The 17,090-nt window shown below is 45.6% G+C and overlaps 1 protein-coding gene across 2 annotated transcripts; it reads left to right on the top strand.

Moving 5' to 3' along the window:
- Positions 1-8,442: 8,442 nt before the first annotated feature.
- BOLA3 (bolA family member 3) lies at positions 8,443-16,720 on the top strand. Of its 2 annotated transcripts, none has more exons than XM_065929580.1 (4): positions 8,443-8,568; positions 11,159-11,282; positions 13,196-13,284; positions 16,475-16,720. In XM_065929580.1, exons 1-4 carry the CDS (start codon positions 8,515-8,517, stop codon positions 16,538-16,540), a joined length of 333 nt encoding a protein of 110 aa, XP_065785652.1. In that variant the 5' UTR covers positions 8,443-8,514; the 3' UTR covers positions 16,541-16,720. The 2 variants fall into 2 exon arrangements, with proteins under 2 accessions (XP_065785652.1, XP_065785651.1); XM_065929579.1 differs by lacking the exon at positions 8,443-8,568 and adding an exon at positions 8,802-10,707.
- Positions 16,721-17,090: the final 370 nt, after the last annotated feature.

Here is a 17,090-nt window from a genome sequence, read left to right as displayed (position 1 = left end):
GGCTTGAAGCCTATTGCTAAAGTGTTGAGTTTGTAAAAATGTCTAGTGGTTAAGTTTGAAAGCATTTTAAATTTCATGAGTGAGTAAAAGAACTCAGATATTTGGGAAGGCCAGAGTCTGACTTTGAAGCCGCACAGCCAGAAACTGTCCAAACCATGCCTTGGGTGTTTTTTAGCAAATACCCCAATGCTGTTGGGATGAATTTGGACCCGATAGCTTGCCTTCTTGTTACTAGCCACTAGATGTTAGTGAATTTTAACTCCTCCCCAAAGCTGGTCAAGCATCTGCCTCGACCAGAGTAAAGGACTTGACTTAATACCTCCTCCCTTTTTGGTCTCTTCCTAATCAAAACTTTAAATGATTGGTTCTCACTGACAGACCCAAGGTCACATAGCTCTCTCCTCGCTGCATGTAGGGCTAGGAAAAATTTCTCGATTTTAACTTGGGGTGCAGAGCTCATAGCAAACTGTTCGAAAAATCCTGGATGGTACAAATGACAGGCTGCCATTCTGTGAACTTTTTGTTCTGTTCTGTGAAAAGATGAAGAGTTTTCACTCTAATGTAAGTATCTGAGTGCACTGTTCAGCTGATGTTTTTTTGTAGCAAATTTGCTGGTTGAAGGAAGTAGATTATTGATTCAGATTCTGGCCAAGCTCCTTATCCTGTGGCTGACCAGCATTTTGAATATCACTTCCTTAGAAGAACTTACCTGTTTTTGTTTTGTTTTGTTTTGTTTTTGAGCAGGGAGGAGGGGGGAATACTTTTAACAGTTTTATTGCATTTAACCCTTACAGTGACCTATTGAGGGAGTGGCAGTTGAGAGGTACATTAGGGATTTTCAGTGTTCATAAAACATGTCACAAAAGCTCAGACTTCGACTACTTAGTTAGGTGGGTCTTTTTCTCTTGGCTGCATTTGTAAAAGTTCTGTATGCTCAAGAGTGCTAGGAGGCTCTACAACATAAAATGACTGCAATTAAAAAATCATGCAAATAAGGTAAGGAAAAAGTGAAAGCCCAAGATAGATTGTTTTGAAAATCCTTTTCTAAAAAGGTTCAAATTCATGCTCTGGAGCTGTTGTTGATCAGTGCATGCTCTTTTTGTCCTGTGTCACGCTGGGCTTTTGACACAGGTTAATAAAGCAAGATCCTATCATGGAATTTATGGACCGGTGGATAAAAAAGACGTACTGGGTTGCCCAAAATGTTCCTTTGACTCTTAAGTAAAAATACACATTTTTCATTTCTACTTTACAATGTAGTCCCATTTTGTTCCACTTCCTTTTGCCATTTTTCAGGCAATTTGTGATTCTATCTCTGAAAACTTTGTATCTTTTTTGAGCAAAGAACTATGCCAGGTTCCTTTTACAGTCTTCCAGGGAGTTGAAATTTTTTTCCATTCAGAGAGTTTAGTAAAGACTGAAATACATGGAAATCTGAAGGTGCAATGTGGTGAATATGGCAGATGAATCAACTTCCCAGCCAATCTGTAGCAGTTTTTACCTGGTTATCATGGAAACCTAGAAGATTGATTTTTCTGTTGACTAAAATTCCAGTTGGTCTAATTGGAAGCAGTACTTTGTGGAATTAATCATTTGGTTTTCCAGAAATCGCTCATAATAGAGGACTCCCAAGAAAGGTGTTTTTTGTTTGTTTGTTTGTTTTTGCTTAACTTATGTGGAACCCAAACATCAAAGTGATTAACCAAGCTCGTGCAAATGATTTTCAATGATTGATTTGGTATTTTGAGTATGTCGACTATCTCCTTCCTGGTGTAACATTATTCTCAATTGATGTCTTGATTTGATCACTGTCAACTTCAACTAGTCTACCCAACTGTGGAGTATCATCCAGGGAGAAATCTCCAGCACAAAATCTGACAGACCACGTTCAATATTAAAATGGCTACATAAAAATTCACCAATTTTGATAGTGTCTTTTTAAATGCATGCTATAGCTGTCACAGTCTAACAAAACTGTTCTGAATGAAGTTAAAGACAACTTGATGGGTTACAGTCTTGTTGAGGCTAAGGGGCTTGCATAACTCAGTGAAGCTACGAGCCCCGCTGTGCGGGACCACCCAAGATGGACGGGTCATAGTGGAGAGTTATGACAAAACATGGTCCACTGGAGGAGGGAATGGCAAACCACTCCAGTGTTCTTGGCGGGAGAACCGTGAACAGTATGAAAAGGCAAAAAGATATGACCCCAGAAGATTAGCCCCAGGTCAGAAAGTGTCAGATATGCCACTGGGGTTGAGCAGAGGATAGTTACTAATAGCTCCACAAAGAATGAAGCCGCTGGTCCAAAGGGGAAATGACTCAGTTGTGGATGTGACTGGTTGGTGAAAGTAGAATCTGATAATGTAAAGAACAGTATTGCATAGGAACCTGGAATGTTAGGTCCACTGGACGTGGTCAAGCAGGAGATAGCAAGAGTGAATGTCAACATCTTAGGAATCAGTGAACGAAAATGGATAGGAATGGAAGAGTTTAATTCACATGACCATTATATCTATTACTGTGGGCAAGAATCCCTTAGAAGAAGTGCAGTAATCCTCATAGTCGAAAGAGTCCAAAATGCAGTACTTGGATGCAATCACAAAAACAACAATAATCTAGGTTCATTTAATCCAAGTCTGCCCCAACCACTGATGCTGAAGAAACTGAAGTTGACCAGTTCTATGAAGACATACAAGACCTTCTAGAAATAACACCAAAAAAAAGATGTCCTTTTTATCATAGGGGATTGGACTGCAAAAGTAGGAAGTCAGGAGATACCTGGAGTAGCAGGCAATTTTGGCCTTGGAGTACAAAATGAAGCAGGGCAAACACTTAACAGTTTTGTCAAGAACACACTGGTCATAGCAAACACCCTCTTCCAACAACACAAGAGATGACTACACATGGACATCACTGGATGGTCAATATTGAAATCAGATTGATTATATTCTTTGCAGCCAAAGATGGAGAAGCTCTGTACAGTCAGCAAAAACAAGACTCGGAGCTGACTGTGACTCAGATCATGAACTCCTTATTGCCAAATTCAGGCTTAAATTGAAGAAAGTAGAGAAAACTACTAGGCCATTCAGGTATGACCTGAATCAAATCCCTTATGATTATGCAGTGGAGGTGACAAATAGATTCAAGGGAGTAGATCTGATAGACAGAGTGCCTGACAGGAGGCAGTGACCAAAACCATCTCCCCCAAAAAGAAATACAAGAAGACAAAGTGGTCGTTTGAGGAGGCTTCACAAATTGCTGTGGAAAGAACAAAAGGAAAAGCCAGGGAGAAAGGGAAAGATACAACCAAATGAATACACTGTTTCAGAGGATAGCAAGGTGAGATAAGAAGGCCTTCCTCAATGAAAAATGCAAAGAAAGAGGAAAACAATAGACTGGAAAAGACTAGAGATCTATTCAAGAAAATTGGAGATATCAAGGGAACATTTCATGCAAGGATGGGCACAGTAAAACACAGAAATGGTAAGGACCTAACAAAAGTAGAGAGGCTTTCCTGATGGCTCAGACAGTAAAGAATCCACCTGCAATGCAGGAGACTTGGGTTCGATCCCCGAATTGGGAAGATCCCCTGGAGGAGGGCATGGCAACCCACTCTAGTATTCTTGCCTGGAGACTCCCCAAGGACAGAGGAGCCTGGTGGGCTACAGTCCACGGGGTCGCAAAGAATTGGACATGACTCAGCGACTAAGCATAGCACAACAGAAGGAGATTAAGAAGAGGTGGCAAGAATACACAGAAGAATATACAAAAAAGGTCTTGATGAGCTGAATACCCATGATGGTGCAGTGACTCACTTAGAGCCAGACATCCTAGAGTGTGAAATCAAGGGGGCCTAAGGAAGCTTGGAGGTGACAATTCCAGCTGAGCTATTTCAAATCCTAAAAGATGGTGCTGTTAAAGTGCTGCACTCAATATGTCAGCAAATTTGGACAACTCAGCAGTGGCCACAGGACTGGAAAAGATCAGTTTTCACTCCATTCCCAGAGAAGGGTAATGCCAGAAAATCTTCAAACTACAGAAAAGTTGTACTCACTCCACATGCTTAACAAGATCATCCTCAAAATCCTTCAAGGTAGGCTCCAGCAGTATGTGAACCAAGAAATTCCAGATGTACAAACTGGGTTTAGAAAATTGCCAACATTTGTTGAATCATAGAGAAAGCAAGGAAATTCCAGCAAAACATCTACTTCTGCTTCATTGACTACACCAAAACCTTTGACTGTGAATCACAACAAACTGGAAAATTCTTAAAGAGATGAGAGTACCAGACCATCTTACCTGTCTCTTGAGAAACCTGTATACAGGTCAAAAAGCAGCAATTAGAACCTTACATGGAACAACTGACTGGTTCAAAACTGGGAAAGGAGTACAAGGGTTTATATTGTCATCCTTTTTATTTAACTTATACCCAGAGTACATCATACAAAATTCCAGGCTGGATGAATCACAAACTGGAATCAAGATTGCCAGGAGAAATATCAGCAACCTCAGATATGCATATGATAGCACTCTAATGGCAGAAAGTGAAGAGGAACTCATGAGCCTCTTGATGAAGGTAAGAGTAGAAAAGGTGGCTTAAAACTCAGCATTCAAAAAACTGAGATCATGGCATCTGTCTCGTTACTTTACGGCAAATAGAAGGGGAAAAGTGGAAGCAGTGGCAGATCTTATTTTCTTGGGCTCCAAAATCATTGTGGATGGTGACTGCAGCCATGAAATTGAAAGATGCTTGCTCCTTGGAAGGAAAGTTATGACAAACCTAGGCAGTGTATTAAAAAGCAAAGACATCACTTTGCCAACTAAGGTTCATATAGTCACAGCCATGGTTTTTCCAGTAGTCATGTTCGGATGAGAGAGTTGGACCGTAAAGAAGGCTGATCGTGGAAGAATTGATGGGTTCGAATTGTGGTGCTGGAGAAGACTCTTGAGAGTCCCTTGGACAGAAGGGAGATCAAACCAGTCAACCCTAAAGGAAATTAGCCCTGAATATTAATTCAAAGGACTGATGCTGAAGCTGAAGCTCTAATACTTTGGCTACCTGATGGGAAGAGCCGACTCACTGGAAAAGACCCTGAGTCAGGTGGCTCCTTGGAGGAGGCAAAACTGGAACTGCCTTAAAAGATGGGTGGTTACAACATAACAGAATTTTTGCACAGTTTGTATAGGGAAGTCAAGCAGTCCAGTATTAGTGAAGGATATATTGCAATTGGACAGGTAGGTAGAGGTAAGTCAAATGAAAGAACTTGGGTTTTTCACTTGTAGGTGATGACTCTGAAGGATTTTAATTAAGCAAATAATGAACAAGTTTTAATTTCAGGTGGCTCCAACGGCAGTTTCAAAAACAGGGTAGGAGGAAGATACTAAAGCAGATAGTCCAAAATAACCACTCCCCAGGTGATCCAGTTCAGTTCAGTCGCTCAGTTATGTCCGACTCTTTGCGACCCCATGAATTGCAGCATGCCAGGCCTCCCTGTCCATCACCAACTCCTGGACTCGATGGACTCAAACTCATGTCCATCGAGTTGGTAATGCCATCCAGCCATCTCATTCTCTGTCGTCCTTTCTCTTCCTGCCCCCAATCCCTCCCAGCATCAGGGTCTTTTCCAATGAGTCAACTCTTGAGGTGGCCAAAGTATTGGAGTTTGAGCTTCAGCATCAGTCCTTCCAATGAACACTCAGGACTGATCTCCTTTAGGATGGACTGGTTGGATCTAGGGGTTAAGAAATTGCTTTCTAATGTAGGGAACATAGGTTCAATCCCGTAGGGGAATTAAATTCCGGTTGCCATGGGGCAGCTAAGCTCGTGGCCTCGTGGGCCACGACTACTGTGCCTGCCTCCTCTGCAGCAAGAGAGGTCCGCAGGCTACAATGAAGACCCAACACAGCCAGGAGAAAAAAAAGAAGTGAGCTACTGTTATGTGAAGAATGTTGGAGCAAAAGTACTGATTTTCAGTAAAGGAAAGAAGGAATTTTGCAAATGCAGTTCAGTGAATTTAACACTGGTCTCTTAGTTAAAAATAACTAAACCAACTAAAATTGCTTTAGTGTTCAGTTCTGGCTCTGCTTGTTTCCAGTTGCACAAACGATGTCAAACGTGTATCTCTTCTCAGCTCTCCTTTCCTCTGTGCCTGCTTCATTTCCACTGTGGCACTGCCCACATGGTTACAAAGATAGTCCCCAAGAGTACACCTTCTACCAGTTTAGCAACCCAGGTGCAAATGATCCTTTATTTTCCTTAGTTCCCTAAAGTCTCTAGACCAATTCTGATTAGTCTGGCTCAGATCATGTGACCAACTCTAAGCCAATCCCTAAATCTGATCAACCAGCCTAGGTCATGGGATATGGTCTGCCTCATTGAGACCTCCCCATTAAGTAGCAAAGAGGTGATTCTCCACTATACTCTGGAAGAAATGTCTTTGGCAGTTTAGTTACATCTCTGAAGAAAAATTGAAAGTTTGTAAATTATCCCTAATCCCACCAACTCTAATTGTTAAAGAATCAAGCAAAGAAAAAAAAATGAGGCTATTAACAGTAATGCAAAGGAGAAATTGGGGCTTCCCAGTGGTAAAGAATCTACCTGCCCAATGCCAGAGCTGCGGGAGACATGGGTTCAATCTCCGAGTCAGGGAGATCCCCTGGAGGAAGTAATGGCAACCCACTCCAGTATTCTTGCCTGGGAAATCCCATGGACAGAGGAGCTCGGGGGGTTACAGTCCATGGGGTTGCAAAGAGTTGGATACAATTGAGCATTAGCACTGATGAAAGGAAAAATTATGAGGGTCAAAAAGACAAAATTCAACAGTAAATTTAAAAAATCTAATTGGCTTTATTGACTGTTAATTCAGGCAGCATCTCATCTAGCCAGTAAAGGGGAGTTCCAGAGGGCTACAGAAATGAAAAGACTTAAAAGGCAAGTAAAAAGGTTATTTCAGGCTTAGGCAACCTACCTACAGGAGGCAAAAGGTTTCTCTGTGACAGATTATTTTAGTGGTGCTGAACAGAATATTTATGACTGATCAGAAGACAAGGCTTGAACTGACTTTAAAAGATGAGTTGGTTACCACATAAGCCATATTGTTGCATCAGTTTGCATAGGGAGGTACAAGCAGTCCAGTAATAATGAAGGCTATTTTTCAGTTGAGAAAGCTAAGTGCCGAAGAATTGATGCTTTCAAATTTTGGTGCTGTAGAAGACTTGAGAGTCCCTTGGACAGCAAGGAAATCAAACTAGTCAATCCTAAAGGAAATAAACCCTGAATATTCATTGGAAGGACTGGTGCTGAAGCTGAAGCTCTGATACTTTGGCCACTTGATGTGAAGAGCCGAGTCATTGGAAAAGACCCTGATGCTGGGGTGACACAGGATGAGATGGTTGGATGGCATCACTGACACAATGGACATGAGTTTGAGCAAACTCTGGGAGATAGTGAAGGACAAGGAGGCCTGGCATGCTGCAGTCCATGGGGTTGCAAAGGATTGAACATGACTTGGTGATCAGACAACAAGTAAAGAGAACACAGTATCTCCCCAAGAGTAAAAGCAGAGAAATTTTAAGCTAAGGTTATATGCACATTCATGAAAGGGCTTGGCCGAGGAGAATTCAGTCTAGAATGGGGGCAAAAGTTGTCAAGAGTCAAAGTTTTAGTTGATTCAAGTCAGGAGGATCAGGGAAGGTCAATATCATTCCTTAGCTTCCAGTTGATCTGCTGGTTGAGCTTTCCAGCGGATGGGAGTGGTGTTTGAATTTTGCAAAACATCTTAAAGAGTTTGCCAGGCTATCCAAGGTCTGTGGCTCCAGTGGCTCTTCTGCTGAGCCATTTCCTGCAGGCACCTTAAATTCAGGGACATCCAAAACTGAGTTAGTCGACCCTCTTCACCCCAAACCTAGTCCTCCTCTATCCATTTCATTGTCCAAGCCAGAAACCTGAGAGTCATCCCTGACGCCTTCATCCCCTCTCCCGCCAATACTGTCTTCCAGTCCATTCACCTCCCAGGTGTCTGAGTCCACTCCTCCCATTCCTGCTGCTGTTCAGGCCTTTAGTCTCTGGACCACTGCGACTGTCCCCGCTCTTGCAGGGGCCAATGATCTTTCTAAACCCAAATCTGAAAACGACTCCCCTGCTTAAAATCCTACCCCGGCTCCCTCATGGAGCGAGAAGTCGAAGCTCCTCCGTGTAGCAGCAGGTTTTCTGGTGGAGAGTAGGAATGGGGGCGTTCCACCTGGGGCACCAGGGTCCTTGGAACGACGGGGAGTCCGAGCACCGGCTTCTAGGCCGAGGCGGAAGGACCCACTGGGGGCGAGGGCTAGAAGGCAGAGGAAGCCAGGAGAGTCAGGGCAGACGGCGGGGCCCTGGGCGTCCCGGGCGTGCGGGGCGGCTCGCGGCCTCCGGACGGCAGGGGGCGGCCTCGCCCGTGGCGGCGGCGGCTCTGGTCCCGGACTCCGCGTCTTTTGGGCGACACGGCGACCTCGGACGGCGGGCCGCGTCGGCCGGGCATGGCGGCGTGGAGCCCGGCCGCGGCAGGGCCTCTGCTTCGCGGAACCCGCCGGGTGAGCGTGGACGGGGACCGAGCCACTCGCCCCGGGGCAAGAACTGCGCTGGGACCGCGGGGCGGGCCGGGGTTGGAGAGACGGCCCGCGGAGGGCGACGCGCCGGGCCAGGGGCTTCGCCTCCTTTCTCTCATTCATTGATTTGCTGGTTCATTCATTCAGTGGCCACGGCTACGGGTACTGAGAGAAGTGTCAGGCCCGGCGCGTGCTGGGGGAGCTCCCCAACGGGGTGGGGGTTGAGGCCGAGGGGAACGGATACCTAAACAGTCGTAATCCAGCAGGCACGGAAAAAGCAATGTCGGTTTACTGAGCCGAAGACGTGGGAGTCAGAGCCTGGAGTCGCGGAGTGCGTGCCGGTTCCTATGACTGAGTCAGGACTCCGGAACGTCCTCCTGGCTTCTGTGACCTTGACCCTTTCCAAATCTCACACTCCTGGAGTTGGGAGCCAGTAGAGGGCACTCACCATACGTTCTCCTAATTTTTTCTCCCCCTTGCTGATTCATTCTTCCTTCACTCCATCCATTTCTTTTGCTTTCCTCTTACATTCTTCCTTCTCTTGGACCTGCCTCCCCCAAGCAAGAAAGGCACTGCTGCTGGTGACTTTCATTATGGACAATCGACATTCCAGGGGTTTTGTCAGTAGATTGCTGGTTTAAAGGCCGCTGCCTGCAGATCAGCAGAGATGAGGGAAAGACTTTTCCCAAAGAGCCATAGTGCTAACCCCACTCTCACCTTTTAGTGACTGCTGCGCTGCCTGCCACCTGGCTACCCTCTGCCTTTGCCCCCAGCCCCGCCCCCAGGGCACCGTTTTCAGAGAAGGTCTGCGGTCCATCCAGTCTTACCCAGGTCCACAACATAAGATTCTGTCCCTCTGAACAGCACTCAGTCTCCCTCCAGATCTTTCTCCTGACCTGCATTTCAGCTGCCTGCTAGAATTAGGACTTCTTTGGGGGTGCCTAGTACATATGCCGGTTTTCTCTGGTGGCTCAGCCGGGAAACAGTCCGCCTGCAATGCGGAGAACCTGGGTCCAATCCCTGGCTTGGGAAGATCCCCTGGAGGAGAGCATGGCAACCCACTCCAGTATTCTTGCCTGGAGAATCCTCGAGGCCAGAGGAGCCTGGCGGGCTACAGTCCCTGGGGTCACAAAGAGTCAGACACGACTGAGCAAATGACAGCACAATACATATGCCCCGAATTGTGTGGATATTTCCCCCTGCTCATTCATTCACTCATCACTCAAGTTCTCCTGAGGGCCTGCCCTGTGTCAGTTCTGGAAAAATGCAATAGCAGGACAGACCCATGTCTTGGCCTCTAAGACCAATTGGTGAAAGAGTCAGTGCACAGGGCATTTTAAAGAAGGTGCTCTGAGGTTCTATAACACAGGACCCTGCTTTAGGCCATCAGAAAAGGCCTGAGGATGGGCAAGACTGAGCGGGTGAAGGGATGGTAGCTTCAGCACCAGCATGTGGTGAACAGCACTCCACCCACCATCCCCCTCCAGCCAGGGAGCCTGGTACTACTCCGTTTTTAAAGATACTCTTATGTGGAACTCTTTCCTGACTTGCTTCAAAAGGCACTGTTACATTGGCATCAAGAAGCCTGTGTAAAAAGTCCAAAATCTTTACCCTGACACTGAAGCCCTGCCATACTTTATTTTCTTTTTTTCAATATTTATTTTTACTTATTTGTTAGGCTGCACTGGGTCTCAGCTGAAGCATGCAGAATTTTTTATCTTTGCTGCAGCATACAGGAGCTTTAGTTGCAGCATGCAAACTCTTAGTTGCTGCATGTGGGATCTAGTTCCCCCACCAGGGATCAAACCCAGGCCCCCTCCATTGGAAGTGCAGAGTCTTAGCCACTGGATCTCCAGGGAAGTCCCTGCCATGCTATTTTCAGTCTCTCTTTTCAGCATGTGCTTAACCTAGCCAAGGGGCTGCTGGCATGATTTTCTGCATCTTCATCCCTAAGGGTTAAGACACATTCCCATCAGAAGCACTGGCTCCTTAGGGTAGCCATTGGGGGAGGGAAGAATGTTACTTCCAATGGTAAATAATCTAAAAATATTCCTCTTTCAGGTCCTTTCACAGAATTGTTTCTTCTTTCCAATAAGGATTGCAGAGAATAGCTGCCTTATAGCAGTAGGTCACAGGGTTATACCCAATGGAGAGAATGTGGAATGTTAATCAGGCCTAAAGGGTGGGTGCTGTTTGGTCCCATTAGCACATGGTCAGTGGCATGCTTGCCCAAGCAGGGCATGCCTGGCCTCACCTAGTCTGCATCTTACTATGGGATCCAACCTTGGGCATATCACTTGGCACTTCAGGCACCTCACTAAAGCTGTCTTCATGATAGGGTGTCACTGTCATGAGGAATAAACATCTGTTGAATTAACTTAGGGGCCTTGTTATCTCTGAAGTCCAAGTTAGTTATTTACAATTCCACTCCTCCCTCAAAAAAAGTTTATTCTGCATCCTGGGGAACTTCAATGGGCATCTGATGCCACGCAGTCCCCCCGATTTAGCCCAGGGCCCTGCCTCCCAGGGGAGGTCAGAGGGGCCTGCACAGTGACTCTCCTCTGTTCTGTGGCAGCTTCCTCTTCTCCACTGGGCCCAGCGCACGTTTGCCTCACAGACTGAGGGGGAGCTCAAAGTGACCCAGATTCTCAAAGAGAAGTTTCCTCGAGCTACAGCTATCAAAGTCACTGACATTTCAGGTAAGGTTTGCTCTCATCTCTCCCACAGAGTTTGGTAGGATGTTACTCGCTGGAGGGGAACAGGGCAGGGGACTGGTACTCACCACCAGTGGCTTCTCAGTGTGTGGGGGTTTTGGACAGATCGACCTTGGCCTCTCCTCCCGGAAGGGGTGGAGGTGGGAATGCAGAGACTTCAGCGGGGAACTCCGAGGACTCAGGGTTGCCAACCTGGCTCGGCTCAGATTAGACTCCTCTCAGTCACCCTGGGGCTCAGCTCCAGTCTTTAGTTTGACTTTGAGATGAGCCAGACTTTAATTTCCCCACATTCTTCTGACATCCTAGAATGCCAGAGCTGGAACAGATTCCAGGAAGAATGAGTCCAGAGAAGCCAAAGAATTTGCCTGGCCCTTTACAGGGAGGCAGCAGCAGGACCAGGACCCAGGGAGACTGTCCTGAGCCCAGTGACCAGCCCTGGCCAGGCCCCGCTTTTCTTGAATGGCCGCTGGGGCCTCAGAAGTTCAGGCTGACTGTGTATTAGGAGCAGGCTGGGCAATCAACGTCTGCCCCCATTGGACGGGAAAGATAAGGCCTTTATCCAGACATGCATGTGGACAAGTTGGCGATTCCCACACCCAGACAGTCTTTATCATTCTCCATTGCTCTAGGGCTCACTGGTTTCTCAGAACATAACATTTACAAGGATTAGGAGAAAGTTCAGAGAGTCCTTTTATCCTGGTCACTGTAGGAAATGAACCAATCTAAAGATCTGTCAGAATGGCAGGTTGAGTGAGCCCCCTGCAGGGGTCCCAGGGCAATGCTGAGGTCTTGATGTCACCAGTCCTGTACCTGCCACAGGCCCAGTTAGGGCAGAGCTGGAACTTGACCTCTGGTCTGGCTCTGCCTAGTCCTGGGTAGAGTGCAGAAAGGGGATCAAGGCTGGGAACCTTGGTTTAGCCAAAGTTTAGTCTCCTAGAACATATAAGAAAAGCTTAACAAAGCCTATTGAATGAATGGCACTTTCTTGCTGAATTGTTTCATGCTAGAGCAGCACATTTTATTTTTTTATTTATTTGTTTGTGTCAGGTTGCAGCATGTAGGATCTAGTTAGCTGACCAGGGATCGAACGCAGGCCCCCGGGATAGGGAGCACAGAGTCTTAGCCACTGGACCACCAGGGAAGTCCTAGCAGCACATTTTATTGTTATCATTCATCAGCCCTAGCTCTCAAGCCACATGGAGACAAAGCTTGGTCTAGGGGTAGATGGGTCCAGACAAACTCTGCCTTGAGAGCTGTCCCTTACCAGCCACAGCCCAGGGGGAAACCCTTAATGCAGCTTGTAGAGCAGGGCTGCTGGAGAGCCCAGCTCTGTGATTAGCACATCTTCACTGTTCATTGTAATGCTGTGTCCATATCATTCAGCTTTCTGCTGAATGATAGCATTCAGATCATCTCTCTCACACTTCCTTATTCCTTTACTTTCAGATATGACTGCACGTGGTTTTCACGTCAGATTTTAATGTGTTTTTGCATTTTTAAAAATACCAATTGCTGGTCCTTTGGGACGGGCCATTGAAATTCAGTCCCTCCCGTCTTCTTCCATGGCATTTGTTGGCTTAATAAAAGGAACTAGTAGGACAGCTGACATTTCTTAGGCTTTGCATGTCTTGTGCCTTATCTTTCCTACCCTGGAAGCAGTAATGCTGGGGAATACAAGCGCTTTGCAGAAGGAAGAGCACATTTGGGATTGAGGCAGCCTGCCAGGAGGAGGGCGGGATCAGATTGTAAGCCATGATCATCTAACAATCTTAGCAGCTTTCTGCTGAATGATGACATTCAGACCTTCTTCGGATTGTGTGGTACTTATTCAAGGACATAAGGAACTGTGGTTGCTGTAACTTAATAACTGAAACACTTTCAAATGACATTTATTTCAGGAGGCTGTGGGGCAATGTATGAAATTAAAATTGAATCAGAAGAATTTAAAGAGAAGAGAACTGTCCAGCAGCACCAGATGGTTAATCAGGTGAGTAGAGGCAGCAGCGCTGCTTTCTCACACCTCTGCATCTGAAGGGCCTGCAAGTGGAGACAGCATTGTACTCCCCATCCTAGGAGAGCACAGTGCAGTTCACATCATGTGAGCAGGACTCCGGATCTCAGAAAAACATAAACTGAAGCTATCTGGGATTGTATTGTAGGCAAATGCAAATTTTATTCAAAATTGAAAACAGGCCACCCAATAGTTATTTTATATTTCCCTGTATAGTACTACCAATGTTTACTGTTAGTGTTGCATATTGAATAGTGTTTGTAAACATAAGACAATAAAAGATACATGTTCTTGTAGATTTGAAGGTTTCATTTAAGCCTCTTTTAGACTTTACAGGTGGGTAAATGGAGGCATGGCCTGATTGAGAGCTGCTCCAGCTGTCCCAGACCCAATGACAACAGCAGGGGGCTGGAACATCAGATTTAACCTGGTTAAGGCCCAGTGTATTCATGATCTATGCTTATTTTGCTTGCAGTTTATACCAGCCTTGACCCTTGCACCTGTGTCTGTAAGCTCACCCCTCCATCAGTGTGTTTATCATTCTGGAAAATTGGACTTTATAACCTATTTTAACTTTTGTAAAGCACAGCTCTGGCCATGAAAGTCCAGTCCAGGTGTTCCAAACGACTCTTCCAGGCCTTTCCCACCCTTCTTGGCATGACCCTCCCTCTGGCCCCTGCCCATTGGTCTCTCCATGCTTCCGGCCCTTTGCCCAGATCAGACCTCCTGCCTTGACTGCCCCTCCCTCACTTCTTCGCTAGGCTCCCATGCTGCCTCCCCACCTGCCTAGCAGGGAATAAATGCCCTCCACCCTCTGGATCCAGCCTTTCCTGCCTTGTGTCCTAGATACTTAGGTCCATGGATACTCTGGTTCCTTGTTGGATCCATCTTCAGATTCCCTGGCTGTGGGCACAGAAGGCCCTGGGGCATGCTGGTGGTCACTGGGCAGTCTGAGGTGCAACAGCAACCAGTTCTATCCTCCAGAAGCACTGCCAGCCCCTTGTGACCCCAGGGATTGGGGCCAAGGTAGATGACAAGGCAAGAAGACCTGGCTGGCCCAGATCACCCCCAGCAGGTAGAACTTTGGGTTTTGTTACCAAAACTACTCAGGCTGCCTAGTGCAACTGGGCTCCTAGGGGGTCTGTTAATTACAGCACATCCCCTGGCCTGAAGCCCTGGTCACAGGGATGTAGGTTCTGGAGTTAGACTGCCCACATTTCAGATCTGGGCACTGCTGCTTTCTTGTGACTGCTGTGTGACTGAGCAAGTTACGTAACCTCCCTTTGCCTCAGTTTCCTAATTTGTAACAGAGAGAGTAACAGGATTTGCCTCAAAGGGCTCTTTCGAGGATTAGTGGTAAAGTCATGTAAAGCACTGAGAAGAGTGTCTGCCACACGGTGAACCCCTCATCAGTGTCAGCTGCCATCACCATCATCTTACCTGTAAGCACTGCAGGGAACCTGCACCAAGTCCAAGGGGCATGACGGCACTTTCCTCCACTTGGGAGAATGTCATCTATATCACCTTGGGCTCGAAGTTTCCTTTGGGCCCCTACTGAACACATGCTCTCTCTGGGCCCACCCTTGCTGGAGAACCTTGCTCACTTGTCTGTCGTTGCCCTAGGAAGCTGACTGTGCAGGCCAGCCCTGCGTCTGTTTTCTTTTTTTGTAAATTTTATTTTATATTGGAGCATAGTTGATAGAGGGAAAGGAGAGCTGGCCTGGGTTTGGTTACTATTTTACAGAGAAATTAAATGTTTAATGCCTGAAAGACTTTCCATTTCAGAGAATTCATCTCCTGGTATTGGTGTACTTTTAACCTGGAGCAGCTACGCAGCCAGGCCCACAACCACTGGAGCAGGGTTGGCAGGGCAGGAAGGCCTGAGCCTGACCTCCGGCCCCATTCAGGTCCTGGAGCTTATCTCCTGGTGCTGCAGGGACTAAATATCTATTTGATTGTGGTTCCTCATTTACACTTGGGCCCTGACATCATTTGTAGCCTTAAACAAATCTCCTAATTTACAACTTTATTTATTCTGATCTACAGTAAAATTGGGGAATTGGTGCTGGTGAACATGGTTTTATTTTTTTTAATATTTTTACATGAAGCTACATATATTTTTTCTTTTATTCAAGTAATTTTTAAAAATTTTGCCCATGCTGCTCAGCTTGTGAAATCTCAAGTTCCTCAACCAGGGGTTGAACCCAGGCTTCTGTTGTGAAAGTGCTGAATCTTAACTACTAAGCCACCAGGGAGCTCCCAGTGTGGGTTTTTTTTTTTTTTTAATATAATTTTGTTTCATTTATTTATTTTTGGCTAAGCTGGGCCTTGGTTGCTGCAAGGGCTTTTCTCTAGTCGTGGAGAGCAGGGGCTTCTCTTGTGTAGCAAGGCTCCAGGCTGCACGGGGTTCAGCAGTTGCGGTTCTCAGGCTCTAGAGCTCAGGCTCCGTAGTTACGTGCATGGGCTCAGTTGCTCCACAGCGTGTGGGACCTTCCTGCGTCAGGGATCAAACCCACATCTCCTGCGTGGGCAGGCGGATTCTTTACCACTGAGCCACCAGGGAAGCCTCTTCGGTGTGGTTTTAAAGAACAGCTGTTCTTTGCTCAAAAAGCAAAACACAAGGAGCAGTCTAAAAGTTCTTCACTGGGGCAGCCTAGAAAGTTAGAATGCATATAATGGAACACTGTGCTGACACAGAAAAGAATAAGGCTGTGCTGTATGCCTGATACAGAAAGATCCTGTGTTAGGGGAAAACAGTGTAGAACAGTGTTTGAAATGCTATCATTTGTGGCTTAAAAAGGTAGTGTGGTGGAATATATATTCATATTAGCTTGAACATGCAGTTTCTTAAATTCTCACAAAGATACACATGCAAGTAACAACAGTTTTATATTTGGGAGGGAGGTGGAAACTGGGGGACACCTGTGGGAGGGAGACTTAAGGACATGCCTATTTATGCCTTTTGATTTTTGAGCCAACTTAAATAGCGATTCCAAGAAAAGTGCTTTCCAAAAAGAAAAAAAAAAGGTAAAGATTGTTTAAAGAAAGTGTGTGTGCAAAGTGTCCTACAGAGATAAAGCTATTAATATATAAAAATATTCCAGTAGAGACTCACTGTAATCAGTGTCAAATACAAAACAATGATGATGCTCTTCTGCTTCCTTAGGCACTAAAAGAAGAAATCAAAGGTATGCATGGATTGCGGATATTTACCTCTGTCCCCAAACACTGACCATACGCTTGCTGCGTTGCTGCTGCTGCAAAAACTTTGGATGAATCTTACTACCACCATTCTTTCCTCAGCATATGACAAAAAGTTTATCTATTTTGTTCATAGACATTTCCATATTGTAATTATAAAAGAATATGGTATCTATTTAGATATTAAATTAAAGGCAACAGATAAGTAAAATTTTTTTCATTACAAAATATTTACTGAATCCTGCTCTGTGCCTAGGCAGCATTCTTAACATGGGGATAATGTAATTAATAGACACAGACCAAGAAAGACTATATGAAATTTTTGAAGGATCATGAGTAATATTTTTAGTTCCTTTATTTCAGAAACATGTCCTTTTATTCAAAGTGGTCTTGTCTTTTGAACAGTTCTGTCCTGATGCTAGAGGCAGAATGAAGTGCAAGCTTCCTTGTCAAGAAACTTTGTTCTTTCTTCTCCTCTTTGAAACTGCTCAGGTCCCTTAATCTTACCGAAAAGAAAGGAAAGACTCTGGTTTTGCTCCTCCCTTAGTTTACCACTGTCTTTCCCTTTCCCTCCAAACTTC

This window comes from Muntiacus reevesi, chromosome 3, assembly GCF_963930625.1.
Source record: "Muntiacus reevesi chromosome 3, mMunRee1.1, whole genome shotgun sequence".
In the NCBI taxonomy this organism is placed as follows: Eukaryota; Metazoa; Chordata; class Mammalia; order Artiodactyla; family Cervidae; genus Muntiacus; species Muntiacus reevesi.
Note: the sequence above shows the minus strand (reverse complement) of the source record. Positions and strands in the feature narration are given on the sequence as shown.